Source organism: Monodon monoceros, unplaced genomic scaffold, assembly GCF_005190385.1.
Source record: "Monodon monoceros isolate NGI ecotype Baffin Bay Population unplaced genomic scaffold, NGI_Narwhal_1 Super_Scaffold_18, whole genome shotgun sequence".
Taxonomy (NCBI): Eukaryota; Metazoa; Chordata; class Mammalia; order Artiodactyla; family Monodontidae; genus Monodon; species Monodon monoceros.
In genome coordinates, this window is record NW_021703774.1 from 48,935,336 (window position 1) to 48,959,377 (window position 24,042).

General features: G+C 39.5%; 1 protein-coding gene across 4 annotated transcripts in view; it reads right to left on the reverse strand.

Annotated features, from left to right (window-relative positions):
* Window positions 1-1,313: 1,313 nt before the first annotated feature.
* The window catches only part of SOAT1 (sterol O-acyltransferase 1), a 54,077-nt gene continuing 31,348 nt past the window's right edge, over window positions 1,314-24,042 (reverse strand). For 3 of the 4 annotated variants that reach the window (XM_029230066.1, XM_029230067.1, XM_029230065.1), the window contains exons 5-17: window positions 16,052-16,200; window positions 14,820-14,879; window positions 13,986-14,093; window positions 12,832-13,114; window positions 11,813-11,891; window positions 11,173-11,254; window positions 10,595-10,640; window positions 9,440-9,569; window positions 7,736-7,833; window positions 6,522-6,620; window positions 5,349-5,484; window positions 4,604-4,749; window positions 1,314-3,088 (exon numbers count right to left, since the gene is read on the reverse strand). In XM_029230066.1, the coding sequence (XP_029085899.1) occupies window positions 3,032-3,088; window positions 4,604-4,749; window positions 5,349-5,484; window positions 6,522-6,620; window positions 7,736-7,833; window positions 9,440-9,569; window positions 10,595-10,640; window positions 11,173-11,254; window positions 11,813-11,891; window positions 12,832-13,114; window positions 13,986-14,093; window positions 14,820-14,879; window positions 16,052-16,200 (1,473 nt within the window). In that variant the 3' untranslated portion in view covers window positions 1,314-3,031. The remainder of the gene's footprint in view (window positions 3,089-4,603; window positions 4,750-5,348; window positions 5,485-6,521; window positions 6,621-7,735; window positions 7,834-9,439; window positions 9,570-10,594; window positions 10,641-11,172; window positions 11,255-11,812; window positions 11,892-12,831; window positions 13,115-13,985; window positions 14,094-14,819; window positions 14,880-16,051; window positions 16,201-24,042) is intronic. The other variant, XM_029230069.1, reaches the window with a different exon arrangement.

The window sequence follows — 24,042 nt, forward strand, 5'->3', positions numbered from 1 at the left end:
AGTGAAATAATAGTAAGGATTTAGGTTTGGAATTTATGGAGAGTAAGAAAATAACGAGGCTCTATTTCTGCCTGGGCTAGTGGTTTGCAGCAACCGAATGAGGTAGTTATTAATCCCCATTTTACAGATGAGGAAAACTGTGGCTCTGATAAATTAAGCAACTTTGGGTGCCACTGCTAGTAAGTATGGGGCTATCTTAATCACAAGGCTGTGCATGGACTTCTTTCACCACACCAGTGGTTTTCAAACTGGGTATTTGGGGGTAAGAGGAAATGGATATAACCAAACAATGGCTCCAGCCCTGCATCCCTGTCTCAACCAGAAGCAGCATGATTTACATGCTGGGCTTAAGCCTAGCAATTTTTTTTAAAGGTTTCAAAAGTAACATGTATAAATTACTATACTACACCAGGCCACCTTCTTACTACAGCTATGTTAGTTCATCTCTGTTATTTTCCTCCAAAGAAAACAATGAACTTTACTCAAAATTACGTATGACCGCACAAAACAAAAATATTTTTGCATAAAAGACTTCAACAATTCATGCTATGTAGCCCACATGACCAACTTCTAAAACATAAATGTTGTTAGGTTTCCTATAAAGACTTCAGGATTCAATTTTTCAGGTAAGTATAATTTTTAAACTATGATAAAAATTGCCTATACTAAATGAATTACTTCTACAACATAATCTGTGTATGCAAATATAGAATACTTACTTTACACACTGTACTTTCTTAACCTGCAAATATCATCCACTTTCACCCTGTAACTATTGAAAACGGAAAAAACATTTCCACTACTCCTTTTGCTTCCAAACGTTGTGGTTACCGAGAGGGGTAAAAGCAGCCTCCATTTTCTAATTAAGCTCTAACATGAGGAAGCAACTTTACCTAGGCAATTGCAGTAATTAATCCACCAAAAACAAACAAAAAACCCCTCCATTTTTCCTCACTACCCAGAATTGAGAATAAGAGCTTCTAACAAATTTATGACAAAGTTAGAGATATTAGTTGTTCTCTTAGATAACACACCCAAACTAATGATTACTGTCATTAATACTTTATAGGAGAGAAATTTTAAACTCATTACTTTTCTTTTTTTAAAAAATTTATTTATTTATTTATTATTTTATTTTGGGCTGCATTGGGTCTTCGTTGCCGTGTGCGGGCTTTCTCTAGTTGTGGCAAGCAGGGGCTACTCTTGGTTGTGGTGTGCGGGCTTCTCACTGTGGTGGCTTTTCTTGTTGTGGAGCACAGGCTCTAGGCGTGCGTAGTTGTGGCACGCGGGCTTCGGTAGTTGTGGCACGCGGACTCAGTAGTTGTGGCTCTGGACTCTAGAGAGCAGGCTCAGTAGTTGTGGTGCACGGGCTTAGTTGCTCCGCAGCATGTGGGATCTTCCTGGACAAGGGCTCAAACCCATGTCCCCTGCATTGGCAGGTGGAGTCTTAACCACTGTGCCACGAGGGAAATCCTGGAATACCCTTTTAAAAATAACCTTCTTTGAGGTACACTTTTGCCTGTTGAGGTTGGATTTGCCCAAACTCAACTGGACCAAAGGTATGGGAAACTTAGCTGAGAACTTGTGGTACAAATTAAGTTGTGACTATTAAGAAACTTTACTTACCTTCTTGTGAGATTCAAACTAACTTTTTGAAAACAATTTGAAAAAGATTTCTCAAAACTTTCTGGATAGCAGTAGGGCTGCTAGAATACCAAGATAGTTTCTCAAGTTGGCTGCTTCTCAAATTTTGGGTAATTCATAAGCCTCCCTTCTTTGGGTTGAACCTACATGGTCTTCAAAAACCCTTCCAAAGCTCAGTCTTTACCAACATAATCATATGTCATTCAAACAACCAAAATAATTCCTACACACCACACTGTATTAGCTATAGGCATCTGATAACATGGAACATCATACAATAAAGTACATTTTCTTGAAAATGATCACCTATTAATTTATTGCAACTAAAGTACACTACCATTAGAAGTATAATAATTGAAAAAAAAGTATAATAATTGAGCAAATGCAGAAGCCAGCTTCTGGATCTTTAATATTCCCTTTAACGGTGGTGATTAATACTTATGCAACAGACTTACTAGTCTGAAAAATAATTCATGTCAGTATTTATTAGATAAAATAACTGTACCAAAGGTTACTTCTAAATAACTTCAAAGAAGTTATTACCTGAAAGTTTAAACAACAAAAGTTATCTTCCACATAAGTTCCACAATAAAATAATTTAAACACATTATTGACTCTGCAAGTTCTTTTTAAAAATTACTTTAGAAATTAAAAGAGGAAATATTTTTCTTTGTCCTGTGCCACTTCTTTTTCCCTTCCTACTTCTGTCCCCCTCAATATATAATATTATGGATGCAAACTCAAGAATTCAAGGTGAAAGGGATAATTTTGCTTCACAGATATCACGACCTACACTGTATAGCAAAAACAAGATAAAAATAGAACTGAACTTTAAAAAAAAATACAAATTAGGATATATAACAAGATTATCTTTGGAAAAATAGATATTTTCTCTTTACTAGAAATAGCAAAACATTCCACATTATTTTCTTTCCCAATTGCATGGTTAATGAGCATACATTCCAACAATGCACATGAAAAAATTTCTAAGCCAGGGGTACTTAAATGATTTCTTCATCAATGTTTTGGCTAATTCAGTGGCCAAGAAAACATGATGTTTAGTCTCTAATTAGATGCAATCAAGAAACAAAACAGAATTTCTGAGGTTTAAACTGATATGACCCAGCAAAAATCTGTCATTATATCAGCTACAAGTCTCCCTTCTCCCAAAAAGGAAAAAATTAAGAACTGCTTAAAAGTGTACAAGCTTCCAGGAAACTTCTAACAGCTCAGCTTCAGGTGACCTAGTAATGGAGTGAGCCATCTGTAAAGCCTGGAGTGGTCCAAATAACACAGATAACTTCAGTAATGGCTGGAAACAGATGGTGGCCCCAAATCAGGTAAAATACCCAATCTTCAGTCAAGGAAGGAAACAAAGTCCAAGCTTCTAAAACACATAACGACAAGTCCAGGAACGTGGCCGGATGTAATCCAGAAATGTGGGCTTTGAGGGGAAAAAAAAGAATGGAAGAGTAGTTTATTTGTGTGCACTGTACGTATGAGATATGGGGTAGATGGGGGTGTTGATGTTACACATGGCACATCTCTAAAATGCCTCCCAGCATTTCAGTAACCTTCAAGCTATAAGCAGCTCACTAATTCAAAAGATGTTCATCATTTTTATCTATAGCACAGATTTACTTGATTTAGAAGCTGTACATGAAGCTAAGTCCAGTAAACTCTACACAACTGCATGGACTCCTGACCAAATTCTAAAGAGGCACTACCTTTTTCCTGTATCTTGCATTTTGTTTTAGCGAAGTCCTATTTTTAGTAGCCCTAAATCTAAATGGTGGTAGGTTAAGGATGATAATATACACAAATTACTATAATACAAAGCTTAAATTACTGAATCATCTAAACGAGGAACAGATGAAATACTATGAAAGTTCAGAAATAGAAAAGAGACTAGAGCAGGAATTTTAAAAAGCTTCATGGGGACTTCCCTGGTGGTGCAGTGGTTAAGACTCCACGCAGGGGGCCTGGGTTCGATCCCTGGTCAGGGAACTAGATCCCACATGCATGCCGCAACTAAGAGTTCGCATGCCACAAGCAAGGAGCCCATGTGCCACAACTAAGGAGCCGGCGAGCCGCAACTAAGACCCAGCGCAACCAACCAACCAAATAAATAAATAAATAAGCTTCATGGATGACACTGCATCCAAATCAGATCTTGATAAAATCTGACAGGTGAAATCTGAGTGCAAAGAGTAGAGTGACCAGAGACAGAGTCCAGAGTCCAGAGCAGTTAGTTCAAATGCACAAAGGGGACTCATAGGAAATAAGGAGGGGATGCGAGGGCAGCATAGCAAAATCAGGGTGGACAGAAGCTTTGGGAGAGAAACTGATTAATTTGATTTTAAATATCTTCAGTTATAGGTATCCGTGAGAAATACCCAAGCAGATGTATCAAGAAGCCCCCCACCCCAAATATTTGGGAGTTTTCTACAAGCAGCTGAAAACTAAAGCTCTAAGAATGAGACTCTTACAAAATTACAAACAAGAAAAATACAACAAAAAAAGGGAAATGGGCTCCTAGGCATATGAGTCTAGCTGGACATTTTTATAGAGTTTATTACTTCGGGAAGGAAGAGGTAAAAGATGCATATTTGGGGGTGGGGGTGGATACACATGCCACTGGGAAAACCTTGAAGAAGACCTACATTTTCAGGGCCCAGGAAGGCTATTAGAAAGAGCTAAAGAAAAATCAGATAAAGAGAAAAAAAAAGAGAGAGAGAACCAAGAACTAGGAGAGTTCAATGGGAAGAAAACCAAAGAAAAGAAAAAGTTCAAGGACAGTGCAGTAAGATAAGTTACTGCTTTTACTCCACATTTCCCTCCCCTTAACATTAATTTATCACCATCTCCACTACTCCCTTCCCCTTAACACTGTCCACCAACCCTCACAATCAGGGGACAAATAGGTTACTTCACCACTCCAGCCTGATTGATGACTCACATTTTTCAAGGGGCAGTGTTGACGTGCATACCACTCTTGAGAATAAAAGCACAGGAGGACTCCATTGCCCGCGAAAAGGGAAGTCCACATCAGAACATTCCAAATTGGCCTTTTCCGACTATCATTGGCAATGAAGTTGAAAGCCACTGAAGTTAGGAAAACAACAAAAAATATATATAGTCATCAAAACAAAATCTACCAGGAGATGAGGGGCCTCAGATATCTGCTACAATCATTTAGTTATCATAAACAGCATCAACTGTGTATATACAGGTTCTATGCTGGCCATTGGTCCCATAAGTACAAATGAAGCTTCACTGTTTAAATTTATTAATCAGTGATTATTTGGAAAGCAATCAGTATTCAGAACAGGTGAAAACATATTTCATGGACGCATTCCTATTCTAACTTGTCCCTCTCCACCCCACCCAAAAAAGGGTTAGTTTTTTTCAGAGAGTGAACACTGAACAGAGTTTAAGAATGGCGAGGTTGTTTATAGTTTTCATGAGCTACCAAGTCAGTGTTATCAACAGTCTTCAAGAGCTTATTTAGTTCATTTCTCTACATCAAAGTGTAAGCATCCTGCAACAGAGTTGTACATAATTACTCAAAATTAATGTTCTTACCATCTGATAAACAAACATTGCCTTGAAATGGTATTACTATCTAGTTTTCTACTTTGATTTTATATTCTAAATTTCTTTTAGCATAATACTCAGTACTCAGGAGATGCCAAGATACTTACTTCCAAAGAACATGAAGAGCACGAAAAGCACTGGATAGAAAAAGTTCAAGCAAACAGCCAAGGCATATTCGTGCACTACAGCAGACACAGCAAAGACAGCTAACATGGCAGCTGACTTGAACTTCTTTGTGAAAAACTAGGGTAAAAGGAAAATATTAGAGGCAATTTTCAGAAAGTAAGTAATTAAACATGAAGTACATAAGACTTATAATTAACACACACTAAAGGCACCTATTATATTCATATTTGATTTTCTAAGTCTACTTGGAGTAATCCAATGTACTAAAATAATGACAAAAACATCTATGCTTAAAAATCCTTACTTTACTAAATGACATATTTTCAAAACCATTAATGTTGAAAGATCGAGCATATTTTCAAAAACATTAATAACTTATATTTGTAACTCACTATGGTTGACAAAACATAGTTTTCATTGCTAAACGGACACATCAAATCTAGAGTAGCATTGTACGGTAGATTGGGCAGGTACCATTTTTACAGGTAACAAAACTAAGATTTAGAAACAAGGGACTTGCCTCCATAAGTCAAATTACATTTATAAATGAAAGAGCATTCGAATACTGTGCTATTTGCACCACAACACACTGTCATTTAGCCAAATAGTGCCCTTATTTAACAATTCAAACCTGCAATCCAGAGATACCAACGTTAATCAACCATGAGACTCAAGACTACGTTTCTTCAGTCTAAATAAGCGATGCTCTAAAGAATGTCTCAAAGACATATATTAATAATCTATATCGGAGAGCTGTAAATCCAAACATAGGTGGTTTCTCCACTTCTAACAAAGGAAGAAAAACAAAAAAACAAATGGAAAAAGCTAGGGGAGATTATTTGCTGGCAATGAGACTCCAACAAAATGATCCATTACTGGTGGATCATTTCAACTTCTCCAAATGCCTGCACGCATTCTTGCTTTGTAGTCATGTAAAATCAAAATCCAGAGCAAAAACATGGTCTTAGTCCTAGTAACTGTAGATACTGGTCTCTAAGCAGTGCTATTCAAAGCAGAAGGTTTCTTAAGACATTAACGGCTCACAAGAGAATTGAAGACAACTAAGTATAACTTCCTCCAGCTGCACAATAGTAATACTTTCTGGAAAAGAATCTCCATTTCTTAAACAACATTAACTAAATCTCGCTGCTTACCCAGAGAAAGTCCTTGTAAGCATAGTAATATAGCCAGTCATGGACCACCACATTCCAGGTCCTGTAATAGTTAGAGTATGATGTGGAGTTCCACCAATCCTAAGGAAAAAAGCAAAGGTATACATATACACAGAACCAAAGCAAAACCTACTCCCAGGGAATATACACACATAATATAACACCTAGAGTGTGTTATGATAAATTGTTAGTCCATACACTGATGTCAGAAAAATCTTCAAAGGCATTTTGGTTATTAGTGTTCAATGTGACATTAATCCTAGTTTTATGGATGATTAAGTTCCCAGGTTCACTATCTCTTTATCACACAAGTTATGATGGAAGATACACAACATAATCATTAAATCTAATGTTCATCTAAATAACAATCAGTAAATCCCCCTTACCTTGCTAAAACACAATGAGAGAATTCTAAGGTCACACAGACCTAGATAGGGTGATAACCCTCAAGAGCAGTTTGCTGGTATCATAGACAGCAAAATTTAAGTTGTACCACGAGTGAGATGGTGGCTACCTCCAAGTCCTGGTGCTCCTTTATATATATCCTGTTTCTTACTCTTAAGATCAGACCAATGGAATAAGACATAAAATTTGCAACACGCACTCACTGCTTCTTTGAGAAAGGAGGGGTAGGCTTGGAGTGTTGCCAAAACATGAACAGACAAAATTCTAGAGGGCTTCAGGTGGGATTACAGAACACTGTGAACCACTCTGCCTCTACTCTACAACTTAATTCCAACTTTGGAAGTGTAAGAATACTATCTGAAGCAGAATTAATGCCTTTCAAAATAAAGGAGGGAAAAGTTACTTCCTTCATGAACTGTTCAACAATCTTAAATAGAATAATTTGCTGAGATCACTCCTACAGCAGCAGACAGCCGATTTCAAATGAATAAAAAGTCAGCAAAGTCTCAGAATGCCCTCTGGACACCTGCTTTTCCACTGTAATCACCAATACAGGATCCAGCAGGAACCAAATGCGGTACTAAGGGAGCAGATTTAGAGGTAGAATAAAAGACAAGACTACGCCACTTAAATCAGTAATAGAATTTCAGACTTAATATTGGTAAAACCTGTGGAAGAAAACGATTTCACAACATTTATGTTAAAAAGCTAGTAGCTAACAATGCTCAAATATGTAACAACGAGTACACAAATAAAATGTGAAAAGGAAGATGAGTCCAAGTACACATTACCTTATAAAACATCCTGTCACCAAAGCGTAACATCTCAGCAAAGGCATTGAGCCAGCAGTGCAAAAAGGCAAAAAAACTAAGGAACAGTATCAGCACAGCTAAAAATAAGAGGAACAACATTAAGACTCTTTCCAAACAGCTCACATACCAATCAGTTCATTATATGTCGTCATTTGCTTAGCTGGAATTATTTTGTAAAATAAAAGCTATTATTCCAGCTTACCCATTCCAGAAATGATACAGTGTATTTTGAAAGTTAATTATTTTAACCTAATAAAGAAATAACTTTCTTCCAAGTGGGTTTTATAGACAAAAATGACCCAGCCTGTTTTTAATGGAAATGCCTAGATGTATGGCTTAACTTGGTGGTAAAAGCCCTTTAAAATCTGGCCGTGTATTCCTCTAAACCAGCTGTTTAAAACTGGGAGAGATTTTGCCCCCAGGAGACGGCTGGCAATTCTGGAGACATTTTTGGTTATCACAATTCAAGAAGCGGGCCTTGTGCTATGATATCCAGTTGTTAGAGGCCAGGATGTGGCTAATATCCTACAATGCACGTGACAGCCCCCCAAAGAAAGAATTATCCAGCCCAAAATGTCAATAGTGACAAGGTTAACTTACCTCTGCCTCTACTCCCAATGTAGCAAACATCATCCACAACTGAACTTGTGCCATTCCAAAATACTCCATGCCTTTGAACCCACCCCACTACCTGGAAGCAACTTTCCACCACCCCTCTGCCCGGCAAATGCCTACTTATTTTTCAATACCCAATGTTAAATGTCATCTCCACTATGAGACAAAGTTCAACAGCACCTTAGTATATTATATATTACACTATATTTTAAAATACCCATTTACATGCCCATCCTTTTCATTCACTTGTTTTTTCAAAAAATATTAGCCTACTATGTATAAGACAATGTAGGAGAGACTATGACTGGCTATAAGATACAATGCTTAAGCTTATGGAATTTGCAGCTTAGTGAGGAAGACACACATATGTAACACATATCCCATCAGAGGGACAGATAAAATAATGTATTGGAGTAAATCTTGAGGGGCAATCAGGGAGGATTACTAGCAGATGTCTGGGAGAGAGGGAGAGGAAGAAAGAACGTGATGGCAGAAAACAATACCAACATATAATGGGTAGAGGAAAGAGAAAGAGTAAGTAAAGGAAACTGTAAATATAACTAAACTGCAAGCTTCCAGAGAATAAAGAGTATGTATGTCTGGTTCACTGCTATGTATGGTATGGCCAGAAAGACAGGAGAATAAGAGAGTGGCAAGAAAGACTTCAAAATGTGGTCAACAGCACCCAATGCTTCATGGAGATCAAACAGAATAAGGGCTAAGCCAACTACTGGAGGAGATTAGAGATTTTAATAAAGGCCATTTCAATGGCCTGGTCAGATTAGGAGCAAGATTACAGTGAATAGTGAACGGGAAGATAAAGCATGAATACAGACTATCCACAGTCAGAGAAAGCAAAACTTGAGTGAAAGAAGACAAATGGAAAGATTGGCCAGGGACTGGAAGGATGCTTCATCTGTCAGATAGATGGAAAGAGGTTAAAGATGGGTATAGATGCATAGATGAGTTGATAGCGAAAAGCAGGTAAATCAAAGGTGCTCACACGCAATGGCTTTCTATTTTCCTTGCAACTTTATGAACAGCCAAATTAACCAGTACCCATGTTACCTGGCAAGATGGAGTTAAATATACATAAGACCAGAACACGAGCGCTGAAGGGCTCCTGTTTGATATTCCGAAACAAGGGGGTGCAGAGCCTTTCAAAGACGTAGTACACATAAAAAAAGCAACCAAAAACCTGGAACACAACAAAGATAATTATAATAAAGACAGCTTGATCAGGAACGATAAAAAGTGATTTTTTTCCTTCAAAAGAACATATATATGTGACCTGTAAACTAACGTTTACACATATATTCCATTTAACACTAGTATATAAGATTGTTGAACTGTAATCCTTCAGAGATAGTACTCAAGCCTAATTTCTACCATACCTATTCCCAACCCTTTACCAGATGGCATTTTTAAAAGATCAGACTCTGGAATCTCTTTTTCCTGCTACATGAAACTCATAACAAAAGAACCTATTTCATAAAGGGGTATTTGATTGACACAAGATTTTAAAATGGGATCTTCTGGGATTTATGATTCTGATAAGGGGTTGAGGGAGTGTCATACCACATCCACACAGATATACATCCAAAAATAAAATAAAAAACAGAACGGGAGGGGGAATTTAATGTAGATGCATACTGAAGTAACCAAATGGAATTATTTTACTTAAAAAAAAATTTTTTTTTTAATTGTAGAAAATTAGTTTTGATGTATTGGCAAAGCAAACACCATTTACTGAACTGGGAATAGTTTAAAGACTTCAGTAAGAGTTCTAGGGCTTCCCTGGTGGTGCAGTGGTTGAGGATCTGCCTGCCAATGCAGGGGACACGGGTTCGAGCCCTGGTCTGGGAAGATCCCACATGCTGCGATCCCACTACATCCCTAGTAGCAACTAGGCCCATGAGCCACAACTACTGAGCCTGCGCGTCTGGAGCCTGTGCTCCGCAACAAGAGAGGCCGCGATAGTGAGACGCCCGCACATCGCGATGAAAAAGCGGCCCCCGCTCGCCACAACTAGAGAAAGCCCTCGCACAGAAACGAAGACCCAACACAGCCAAAAATAAATAATAAATAAATTTTTTTAAAAAAGAGTTCTAGAGCTCCCAGGAGACATGAATTAAACAACACTTTAAATATATTAAATTATTATTATATTCAAATCCCCATCTCCCACCAGCCAACAAACCTTAGGCACAAAAAAAAATTTACCTGTGCAAACTGCATAGCCACATAACCCCATCTTACAGTGGGAGTCCTAAAACGGAAGAAACAAAATTACTTTCTAAATAAAGTAAATAAATGAACTTTTAAAAAGGTCCTCACAGTATCTTCCCACACAGAATATCTTTTTTTTTTTTCTGTTATTTTTTTTGCGGTACGCGGGCCTCTCACTGCTGTGGCCTCTCCCGTTGGGGAGCACAGGCTCCGGACGCGCAGGCTCAGCGGCCATGGCTCACGGGCCTAGCCGCTCCACGGCATGTGGGATCTTTCCAGACCGGGGCACGAACCTGTGCCCCCTGCATCGGCAGGTGGACTCTCAACCACTGCGCCACCAGGGAAGCCCCCAGAACATCATTTTTGACATAGGAAATACTTGTACAATTCTGTCAAGAATGACTGAAATAAAATCAGATTGCTAGAATCACGATTTGGGGTTTCCCATGCCAGCAAGAAAATTAAAACCCATTCCAACTGCTCTGTAGCCCTACCTGAACTGGTCTACCTACCCCACCTCCTTCCTGGCACACTCCTGGTGCTACCCCATTTCTGCTTCATAATGCCATTACCTGGGATAGTTGTCACGGTAGATGAGGGTAGGAGCAAATAAGAAGTACAAGTACTGGTTGACTGTGGGTACTGGAACAGTGCCTGGAAAAGGAAAACTATGCTTAGACTGGAGGCTCTTCAATTTCTTTCAGCAAAACTGAAAGAGGAAAATAAGCACAGAATAGGGAAGACAAAAAGCTACCTCTCCTTAGCTCATGTTGTTTCTTCCTGCTCTCCCAAAATGATGACTTCTTATTCCTAAATTAATTGAATATTATCAATCCCTCTAAACTAAGTTACTCCTGTGACTTAGACATAACTTCTAGAGTTTGAAGCAGCAATTCAAGAAAAGTAAGCACATGGGGTGTAATGACTCTATTAACATTCTATACAAATAACGCAGAAGTTGCAGGAGTCTAATGATCAATGTTTTAAATTTGGGGGACCAAAGGTAAAACAGGAACAATCAGGAAACAGTGAGAAGGTCTTTCAGATCATATATACATTTTTTTCCTCCCCTCCCAACAGGTTTCTTTTTTTTTTTGGATCCTTTTATTTAAAATCAAACATAAATGTCTACAGAATGTAATATGCCATCCCAGTAAACACCAAAGGTTGAAATACCCTGTGAATAATCCTTTGACTTATGGAATTACATACTTGATTTCTCCTTGGCTGAACTGAGTACCCGAGGCACATTCTCTCTGACAAATGAGTGCGCCTTCATTATCAAACGAATCTACAAAGGAGTGGGGGAAAAAGATGAATTTTCTTTCACTGTCTTGTCTCTTATAAGCAACCACAGAACAGCACTAGATTATAAACACACAAAGAACTTAATTTTGTATATACCAACTCAAACTCACTTTTAAGGACTAAAACAAATGAAAAACAAACTCTAAAGAGAGACATGTTATTACTCAAATTATTTTGCAACTAACAGCACCATCTGTTACAGGTATATTACAAATTAAGAAATTAAAAGCCTGTTCAGAGAAAGTCTCCTGAAACGGTCCTTTCCATCAGTCAAACAGAGCATTACAGACAGCCAAACCGAGCATTACAGATAGCCAATAAAAGTCAGAAAATTCTGAAGGGCGTACAAACAAAATAAATCTTTTAGATGGCTGTATGACAAAACAATGAATCTGACACTTCAAAAGTAGAGTTTTTAATTACAAAAATATTTTATACTTTAGATGGCTTCTACAAAAAGTGTTCAAGAACAAAATTTGAATTCATCCAGAACAGTTCAGTGTAATTTATTTCAATTATCAAGAATCAGAGAACACTGAAGGTAGAACGAATTTTAAAAGACAAGATGATGGAGCTTCCCTAGTGGCGCAGTGGTTGAGAGTCCGCCTGCCGATGCAGGGGACACGGGTTCGTGCCCCGGTCCGGGAGGATCCCACATGCCGCGGAGGAGCTAGGCCCATGAGCCATGGCTGCTGAGCCTGCGCGTCCGGAGCCTGTGCTCCGCAACGGGAGAGGCCACAACAGTGAGAGGCCCGCGTACCGCAAAAAAAAAAGACAAGATGATGTAGTTTAACACTTTAATTTTATAGATAATAGCACAAAGAACCAGATATGAAAATTTATCCAACTAATACAACAAAAAATAACAAATTATTATTATTAACTAAGCATAGCATTGTATTGAGCAACACTCAAAACCTTACCTGTTCGAGTATAACAATGAATCGGGAAGCCGGTGGTAGTGTATACACTAATACAACATAAAGTGGTCCCAAACCTAGAACTCCAATCTGGAAGACCACAAAAAGGAAGCAATGCAAGAGAGAATGGACTACTGGATGAGAACTCCTGTGATAGCCTCTGGCCCAGCGTTGAAACAGGAAATAGGGAACTGTAAGTGTACATAAGAACATGGTGCACCACGTCCACATAGCAACAGTAAGTTTGCCAAAAGCGTAAGACATGAGATTGAACTCAAGCACTAGCCTGGGGGGAAAAAGCACAGAGAAAGAACACAGAAGTGAATTTTTAATAAGCACTGATTTATAAAATTAAAAACTTTCAGACCCAAAACTTTCAACTTTAGGAGACACAACAACACTAACACGCAGAAGTCATGGATGTAACACATGTGCTCCTAAGCCTCAGCTTCACAACTTATTTATCTATTTTCTAAAAGCTCTAGGATAATATGGTCTTTGAACATAAGATACCTAAACTACTAACCTAAGGTAACAAGACTCTGAATTTCTCAAAGATTAGATTCTCACATTAATACATTTTAAACTCTAAAATACGCTATGGCAAAGTAAATACTTAAAATATTTAAATAGCAATAATTTATGTACAAAAGATGATTTTGCAGAATGAAATAGTACAATTCAAAAATCTAATATACTATTATGATTATCTCAAATTTTAATTTACTAATAAAGCACATAATTCAATGTATGATTATCACACTGTCATTTTTAGTTATAATTTGATTTTTATATTAAAAACATCATGTTTTTCAAACGTTAAATTCCAATAACTACCTATTTTTAGAAACAACCTAAAATGCATACCATAGCGGAAAAATTGGTAAGTCATATATACAATATTCTCTCATTTAGGAAAACTACCTAGAAACTACTAAGATGGTCTATTAAAATAGACCATTTTAAAAATAAAAGTCATAAAGCTTCTAATATTCTTTATAGTTGTACTTTTCAGGAGGGAGAACTCTCACCCTCAAATCAGCTGCTCTGGGATTTTCTGAAGCAATTTAACCAAACCATCTTTTTTCAAAATTTAAATATAGTGAAAACTCCCAACACCCCATGCATCAACTAAGCAAACAGGTATACTGTCTTACCTTCCTTCATCAATGTAATCTACTACAAGTGTGCTGAGAATGAAGAGAATGAGGAGGGCAATGAACATGTGATATATCGTTCTGATGTGGTCCACCTCAAACAGCTCACTGTAAATGTAGTTCCAATAAAATTAATCGATTTTTAATTTTAAAACACCATATATTAAAGACTTGACTTCAAAGCAGTTCAGAAGATGCTTAATCCACACTCCAAAAACATCTCAAACAGTAATCACAGAACATTACTCATGAATATCAGTATTCTAATGAAGAAATCAATGATAAATAATCAACTGAGACAACATTTCAAAAGACACATTCATTACCTACTCAAAATGCACCTTTAATTTTCAGTTCACAAATGAAGTTGCCACAATTAATTTACACTTCCTATTTTTTCCCCCATAAAATCTACACAATCGGGGTTCTAAAATAAGTAAATCTGAGAAAACTATCAAGTCTCAAAGTTGGCTAGCCAAAGAAGAGATGAAAAAAATTTATGTATCAAGAAGACAGCACCACCGAAACTCTCTTGAAGTGGTTTACCTAATTAGAAAATTTCTGTTCTAGCAGCACAACTTCAAGGAATTTATCAGAGGACCAGTAACCATTCTTACCTCCAACTCCTCCTTTGAAACTAGATACAGAACCAAAAGTTCAGAAAGGAGGAGCAAGAGATGGCAAATGTACAAGAAGAAGTATCAAAACCAATGTATTACATGAATACAGAACAAAGCTACTAAACATTCATAGAGTGCTCAGTGATTCTAACCATCAGAATAGTTTGATTTTTTTAAATGCAAATAATTAACAAAAGCAACTAAAAATACTCACTCTAAGAGAGATCGCCTTATAACAAAAATCTTTCCATGTTCTGGAGGCGCTCTCAGATCTCTGGGAAGAGCAAAAAATTAAAATATGAGTACTTCAAGTATTACAAGAAATGTAAACCTATGGATAAGAAAAGCAATATTACCAACTACAGCTTATAATATTAACTGCCTTCTCACTATGACCCAGGTACTGTGTTAGGGTTTTATGCATGTTTTGTCATTTGCTTCTTCTGAACAATGCTGTGAGGTAGGTGCAGACATATCTGATTAGGAAGGAAGAGATGTCAGACAAACCTAACTAGAGCAGCACTCAAAAAGACCCCACAGCCCAGCCCCTATGGAGATGCATTCCTGGCATCACAGGCTGACAACCACTCTTCCTTCTCCTAAACACCTCTAAGGACAAGCCTCCAGCCATACTTTACTCAGTTCACATACTATTTTGGTCTGTCCTCCAAAACTGCACTGATGTTTATGATACCCTCCCCTAAGGTCTTCCAACAATCCCCAACAGCCTCCTGATCTAATAGGTTACCTCCAGTTACTAAAACCTCACATTTTAACATCTAACATTATCACCTTCTTTAGGGCTTCTTGCAGTACCATTAGCACTTCTGCTATGGTTAGCTATTCTGGTCAAAACAGTTCTCCAGAACAGGAGACTGACAGAGACCAAAGAGGCATAAAACCAAGGAAAGCACAAAATGGCAAATTAGCACACACTGGCCTTTGATAGCCTTCCCTCTACTGCTCTGGATGACTGACCAATTAAAATAACGTATACTAATTGCATTGTACTTTATTACAAGTACTGTATAGGGTACAATAGAGAGGCAGTATGAGACATAGTGAAGAGCATGGACACTGGGTTCAAATCCCCACTGTGTAATCTTGGACAACATTTAACTGCTTCATGCTTCAGTTTCCTAACCTGTAATATGCAGTTATATTATGTGCCTCACAGGGTCATTGTTTGGTTTAAATGTAAAGCATTCAACAAGTGTTAGCTATGTTATTTTATAAGTCAGCATGGTCTTAAATGAGGTATGCATGTTTGTTATAATCCACGTATTAAGATGAAGAAACCCACCCTTCAACTGTTTAAAATAGCAATACATAGCTAATAAAAGGTAGTGCGGTGTGAATCCAGGCTTTTTTAGTGCAATCCACATTGAGGCCACTGAGCTGTGCTAGAGTTGACTTGTGCATTAAAAGAAACTTACTCGTACTTACTTAGCTCTGTGGCTGTTCTCTCCTTCAAGAACAGAAAAGGATGTGAGGGTACAACCACCATTGTCTAACGATGCGGATTTTTCAATGAGATTGGTCACAAAATCATCAAAGTGACTGCCAACTTCCTTCATAAAAAAGGGCTTCAATTCCTAGAATTTTAAGACAAATAAAGGAAAGCATTAGGAGCTAACTAGCTTATGAGTTGTTGACATTTTTTAAAGGGTTCTCCTAAATAGAGCTGGATCAAAAGGAATCCATGATAAGTGAATTCACAGGAATAAAAACAGAAAAGTGATTTCTATAGCTGACCTGTAGTTTCAGAAACTGCTACTGAAAAAGCAACATGATGATTTGTCTTTTTAAGAATGTATACCCTTTGGACTTCCCTGGTGGCACAGTGGTTAAGAATCCACCTGCCAATACAGGGGACACGGGTTCGAACCCTGGTCTGGGAAGATCCCACATGCCACGGAGCAACTAAGCCCGTGTGCCACAGCTGCTGAGCCTGCACTCTAGAGCCCACGAGCCACAACTACTGAAGCCCATGCACCTGGAGCCCATGCTCTGCAACAAGAGAAGCCACTATGATGAGAAGCCCACGCACCGCAACGAAGAGTAGCCCCCACTTGCCACAACTAGAGAAAGCCCACGCGCAGCAACGAAGACCCAACGCAGCCACAAAAATTAAAATAAATAAAATAAAAATTTTTAAAAAGCATGTATACCCTTTTAGGCATAAATCAAAGTAATCACCTACTAAATGAACTCCTACGAATGATATACAAAAACAAAATAACAGAAATGCTAAAAATGACAGTATTTTTTTCTCTTCAAATTTTTATATGGAAAACAAAAATCAATATTATGTCACCATTATATAATCTTAAGTCCCCTTTCTTCTCAAGCAACCCCTTCAGTGCCAAGTGTCCAGTGTTTATATGGAATACTTTAAGTCATGCCATTTCTCTGTGATACCAACATTTATACAATAATGTATACTCCTACCTCCACAGCTACATATTTATCTAACTACAACACACACTTTCATAACACAGAATTATTATACATTTTAACACTTTAAAACTTAGTTTTTGAAAAGTATGAGGCAAAAAAAAATTTTTTCTTCAAATTATAATGGGCCACCTACTGTGGATGCTCAAATTGTAAATTGTGGTATTTTAAAATTGGCCAGGGCTTTCCTGGTGGCGCAGTGGTTGAGAGTCCTCCTGCCGATGCAGGGGACACGGTTCGTGCTCCGGTCCAGGAAGATCCCACATGCCGCAGAGCAGCTGGGCCCGTGAGCCAAGGCCGCTCCGCAACGGGAGAGGCCACAACAGTGAAAGGCCCGCGTACCCCAAAAAAAAAAAAAAAAAAAAAAAAAATTGGCAGGACTCATCTACACAAAGGAAAAGAAAGTGTTACTAATTTTTCAAGAAAAAAAAATGCTCTCTCCTCTAACTATATTATTTAGGTTGAACCTAAAATATCTGAAGTAGTCTTTTTTCTGGATTCTGTTTTTGTTTTTCTGGACTGTTTTAACAAGAGCTTGGCCAAGTCTTTTAAAAGTAAAGCCTGGGGCTTCCCTGGTGGCGCAGTGGTTGAGAGTCCGCCTGCCGATGCAGGGGACATGGGTTCGTGCCCCGGTCCGGGAAGATCCCACATGCCGCGGAGCGGCTGGGCCTGTGAGCCATGGCCACTGAGCCTGCGCGTCCGGAGCCTGTGCTCTGCAATGGGAGAGGCCACAACAGTAAGAGGCCCGCGTACCGCAAAAAAAAGAAAAAAGAAAAAAAAAAAAAAAAAAAAAAGTAAAGCCTGAAAATATTAATGTATCTAATGGAACTATATGAAGGTTTTTCAAACTACTTCCTTCCAGAGTTCCCAAATGTTTTTGGGGTCCCGGGCAGTGAGAACTGGGCACAAAAGCCTTTCTCTGTTCCCCATTTCTTGTTTGTAGGAAATAGGCCTTCATTCAGCCTCCTTGACCTTCCCTGAGTTCCACAGGGAAGGTTCAAACAGCTGCTTATCAGGGAAGGGAGAGGATGCAGAAACAAGGGCAGAGCAGTCAAGAAACAATAGTGCAAGCCTTGGGACAGGATCCTGGCTCCTCCTCAAGGAAGATACTATATCTTTGAGCTCTTCTGTAGAACAAAGGCCCCCACCCAGATGGAGGATGGTAACCTTAGGCTGAGTGCAAGATTCCTGGAGCACTGCCCTGTTACCTCACCACCAACCAACCAGAAGGAAGCCATACACCCTACAGCCCTCACCCCAAATTTTGCTTATAAAAACTTCTACCCCCAAACTGTAACGAGGAAGAGCCAATTCTGACTCCAAGTTGGATCTGTTTCTTTTACTTCAACCTTTGCGTTTCGTTGCTTTTGTTATTATAATCACTGTCTATAGCTGTAAGCATACATAATGGCCTGCCACAGGGAACCCTGTCCCTCTGTCTGTTAAACTAAAAGGCCTTCGTTCAGCTCACAGAGAGACATTCTGACCCTGCCCACCTTCATTCTGAAATTTTTCAATAGGCATGATGCTGTTACCGAGTCCAAGCTCGCTCTGCTCGCCGCACAACAGGCCAATAAATCGGGAGATGAGGTGTTGAGGCAAAGAATACGACTTTATTCGGAAAGCCGGCAGACCAGGAAGATGGAGGACTGGGGTCTCCAAAAAATCATCTTATTGGGGTCTGGATGCCAGTTTCTTTTATAGAAGAGATGGGGAGGAGGTGAGGAAGTAAAGTAAAAAGGACATTCGTCTTGCAAAATATGAGGGGTTGTGTTAATTTATTCTTTTCTGTAGCCATTCACAGGTGGGCAGGGTCAGATTGTCTCCCTATGAGCTGAACAGAGGAACTTTAGTTTAACATCCAGGCAGAGGGGCAGGGTTCCCTGAGTCAGGCCATTATGTATAATAACAAAAGCAACGAAAAGCAAAGGTTAAAGTAAAAGAAACAGATCCAATGTGGAGTCAAAATTGGCTCTTCCCTGTTACAATGCTTCCCTAACCAAAAACAAAACAAACACCCAAAAAAGTGGCACTCGAAAAAAAAGGAGTGGGAGGTGGTGGTGGTGGTGGTGGTTATTTTCTCATTAAGCTCTAGCACTGGACTGCTTAATAAATGAAGGTTTTTTTCAGGTACAAAAATGCCGTCTCACGTAGAAATATACTAAAAGAGAAGAAGGGAAAGAATTTGTTCATTCCACTAAGTGCTAGGTGTAGTTCAGGGCACTGCTGCAGGCACTGGAGATACAACAATGAACAAAACCTAGTGCCTGTCCTCATGGAACTTAAAATTCCAGTCGGGGTAAACAGGACACAGAGTATGCCAGATGGTGTTAGGGAAAGAAATAAAGAGAAGGGTCTGGGGGAAAGAGGGTGCTATTTTTCATAGAGAGGTCAGAGAAAGCCTCAAAAATAAGATGACATTTGATAAGATCTGAAGAAAGTAAGAGGGCAAGTTAGTCGATACCTGTGGGAAAAGTACCAGAAGAAGCGTAAGGGTGAAAAGCCCTGAGGCAGGAACACCCTTGACCTGTTTGAGTAATAGCAAGGAAATAGGACATTATAGTTGAAGCAAAAGAGTGATAAGAGTTGAGGACAGAAAAGAAGGGGGAGGGTGGCAGGAGAGGGGCTAAACCATGTAAGGTCTGAACACTTTACCCCCTTTTCACACTAGTCCACTGAAATTTTATTCAACACTGAAAAAGAAGCCTGGGCTCTTTTAACTAGGATTCCTCATACTCTGGAACTAGCACCCTTCCCAATTAAGTATCGGGTCAAGTAGACCAGAAGCACGGGGAAAAAAAACAAGCCATAATGATTGTTATAAAAAAATCAGTAAAAGTTGATATTTATCTACCCAACTCAAATTAAAAATACTCAACTTCTCACGGCACAAGTTCTTGTGCCTTACTCACTACTCGCCCACAGAGGAGCCACTGCCATACATGCCCCAACACTTGCAATTTCCAAAGCCTACAGCAACCTCCTTATCCTCTATCCTCACCCTCCTCATCAATCGAACCATTCTCTTTTCCCCTTCTTTTTCTCCCCATATTCCAAAACTCCTACTGTAAGCAAAGAATGTTGCCCACCATTCCAGTTCTACAAGGATCAAGCCACTGCTACTGCAGTCACCCACCCTTGAGGGGAATTCAGGATGGAGAAAACAAGGAAGCATTCTGTGCTTTGGATATACTGACCCCTAGACAGTAAATTGCACACTAAGGAAAATTTTCAAATGGCCCCAGATTCTTGCATCCTCCTATACATAGAAGAGCACTAAAATCATTAATTTGAGATGTCTATTCTTTGTGATTAGCAGTAATCCTTCTATGCTTGACTACATGTTTTTCCCAGGCAAAAATCTCATATATATCCTGGCTCCTCTCCTGCCTCTTTTGAACAGTCTCCTCAGAGCCACTAAGAGGCTATTTCTTGGGCTATGAGGTCCCTGAATAAGGTTCCTGAATAAAACTTAACTCACAACTTTTCCCTTTTGAGTTGTTCTTTCAGTGGACAGTGAAACTGAGCAGGAACCTGCGGGGCCCTTCCAGGTATAAAAGCCTTCGTGTTTCCTGTTTCTTGTTTGTAGGAAAAAAGCTTGAGCCTCCTAGACCTTCCCAGAGTTCTAAAGGGCAGATTCATAGAGTTACTAATTAGGGAATCAGAAACAAAGGAAAAGCAGTCAAGGAAGATAGTTCAACAATAAAACAGAATCCTAGATCCTCCTCAAGGGATATACATAACAATCTGATACATATCTTCAAATTGTTCTAAAGGAACAATTCCAGGTGGAAGATGGTAACTGCAGGCTCAGACCCCAGACTGGTCTCAACCAGAAGGGTGATTTGAGATTCCTGGAACAGCACCCTGTTACCTCACAAGTCATACACCCTACAGCCGCCACCCCAAATGTTGCCTTTAAAAACTCTTCCCTGAAAACCACCCAGAGTTCATGTCTTCTGAGCATGAGCCACCCATTCTCCTTGTGTAAGCAGATAGGGTAGGGGGTCCCCGGAGAAAGAAAACTAGGCATGGCTTTCTTGACATATGAGAAGCCATTTTTGGCCTGAGTAATATTGTGATCTAAGCCTGGTCACAATGCTTGCCCTTGAACAGATCTCATAATTCATGATCTTAAGGGAAGTAAGGGAATGCAGAACAAAGGAAAAGGAGTCAAGAAACAATAGTCTTAGTTCCTCCTCAAGGGATATACATAATATCTTTGAGTTCAGCAGAAACTAAGGCCCTCACTCGGGTGGAGGATGGAATAATGATGTTGACCCTCATGACTCCAACTAAAGCTTAGACTCTGTGGACCTTTGGCCCAATTCTATGCTTCTCAGCTCAAGCCCCTTCATGAACATGCATGTACCCTTAGCTTAAAACTTCCCCAATTTTGCTGTTGGGGAGACACTGCTTTGGGAAAGATCCCCAGTGTTCTCAAAGGAATAAATCCTTCTCCCGCTCTCTGCCTTGGTTGTGTCTTTTGGCTTGACACCCACCAAGCAGTGAACCCAGTTTTTCGCGTAACACTTGCTTGGTCCTTGCAATAAACTTTTCTCTGCTCCAAACTCTGATGTTTTGGTTGTTTGGTTTCACACTGCACCAGGCACACAAACTTGGGTTTGACGACAACAGCATGAAGGCATTTCTTAATGCTGATGATATAAAATTCACATTTTATGGCAAGACGAGAAAGATTTAAACATAATATTTTTCTTTGCCTGTTTGGACCTCCTCCCTCCCCTTTAGTGTGTATTGTGCATGTGCATTAACCAGACCTCCTTAGGAGATAACATTCCTTCTTAATCTCATCAAGGGTCACAACTCCTTAGGAGATAACCTTCCTTCTTAATCTTGTAAGGGGCCCCAAAGACCATGACCTACTACCTGCTTTGTACCTCTACATCTGGATTGCGTAAACTGTCAATAATCTGTCATTTAAAGTATAGTCCTCTATCTCAAAAACTTAATATAACTGTCTATGACCTCTCACAGGCAGACAGTTCTTGGAGCTTTCTGAGAGGCTGTTCCCAGGTTATACTCCTCAATTTGGTGCGAATAAAATTTTGCACTTCTTTCTTAGAAGGACTTACTAATTTTTTTCATCAACGATGCCTTTGTCTTCTTTCTCTATTAGGAATTAAAGTTGATTGAAGCTGCTGCCACTGGGACGCAAGGAAGAACTCTATTGTGGACACTAGTAAGTTTCCTTAGCCTCCTCCTTTCATGTATCCAAGTACTGATAGAAATAAAGAGTGACTGCTTATTACTGTCATTCCCTTTGTAAGAGGGAAACACAGTACAAGAAGTGCTCCACTTCTGCCTTCTAATGAGTTCTTCTATTGCATGAAACTCGTGTTAATTAGAACTTCAAAACGTGACAACAAATCTGTCTAAAAATTTCTATCAGTAACCTGAAAAGGAGACAAGCTTATAGGCTTTCTAATTTACTTATCTTCTCAATCTCATCTCTATTAACATTAATTTCATCCAGCCCATGGACTATATGATTGTCCCAGCACAACAGATAGACAGAAGGACAACAGAAGGAAGGAGGCAGGCAGTTAACTAGAAACTAGAAAAGCAAGGTGCTTAGATAATCTATCAGAGAACCTCATTTTTAAAACAAGCAGCTAAAGGAGACAACCTCTAAGATTCTAAGAATGGGGAACAACCACCAAGAAGCAAAGATTCTACGGGTGGAACGCAGTGAAGGCACCACGAGTGATCAGAGATGAGGCTGGAGAAGCAAACAGGGTCTACAGTTCATGCAGGTCTTTTAAGGTTTTTTTGTTGTTTTTTTTTGCCATGTCACTCGGCTTGTGGGATCTTAGTTCCCCAATCGGGGATTGATTGATTAATTGATTGATTGATTTAGGCCGCACCGTGCCTTAGTTGCGGCACACGGGATCTTCAATTGCAGCATGCGGACTCCTTAGCTATGGCATGCATGTGGGATCTAGTTCCCCGACCAGGGATTGAACCCGGGACCCCTGCATTGGGAGAATGGAGTCTTACCCATCTGACCACCAGGGAAGTTCCCCCAACCGGGGATTGAACCTGGGCCCTCGGCAGTGAAAGCAAGGAGGAGTCCTAACCACTGGACCGCCAGGGAATTCCCCCATTTTAAGAATTTTTCATTTTATCCTAAGGGCAACTGAAAGCCAATAATGTTTTAAGCACAAGGTTTATAAACATATTCAGATTTGCACTTCAGAAAGAGAACACTTCTAAAAAGCCTTCCAAACAGAGGTTGCTTTGGACTGAGTCTTAAAATGTGAAAAGAGCAGGGTCGTTTATGGATAAAGTAACCCTTACAGAGGCATGAAAAAATTATAAAGTAGGCTGAGAGAAAGAAACACAAAATAAACAGGTATACTCTGAGTAGAGAGTATAAAATATTATACTCTGGAACTTCCGGGTTGGTGAACCCATGGTGACGCAGGGAGAATGGCTCACTCAGAGAGCATGGAAGCTCCGCACCCTTTCCCCATACTTGCCGTGTGCATCTCTTCCACCTGGCTGTTCCTGAGCTATTATATCCTTTTATAATAAATTGGTGATCTAGTAAGTAAAAAAAAATTAAAAAACAAAATATTATACTCTGGGCTTCCCTTGTGGCACAGTGGTTAAGAATCCGCCTGCCGGGGCTTCCCTGGTGGCGCAGCGGTTGAGAGTCCGCCTGCCGATGCAGGGGACATGGGTTCGTGCCCCGGTCCGGGAAGATCCCACATGCCGCGGAGCGGCTGGGCCCATGAGCCATGGCCGCTAAGCCTGCGTGTCCGGAGCCTGCGCTCCGCAACGGGAGAGGCCATAACAGTGAGAGGCCCGCATACCGCAAAAAAAAAAAAAGACAGCTGGTACCTGTTCCTTGCCCCCTTTCTTCCCCTACATCAATTCTGCTCTTTGAAACTCAGATGAAATGGCTGAAGCCACTTGGACAATGAGAAGACAAATCACAGCCTACAAATGGTGAG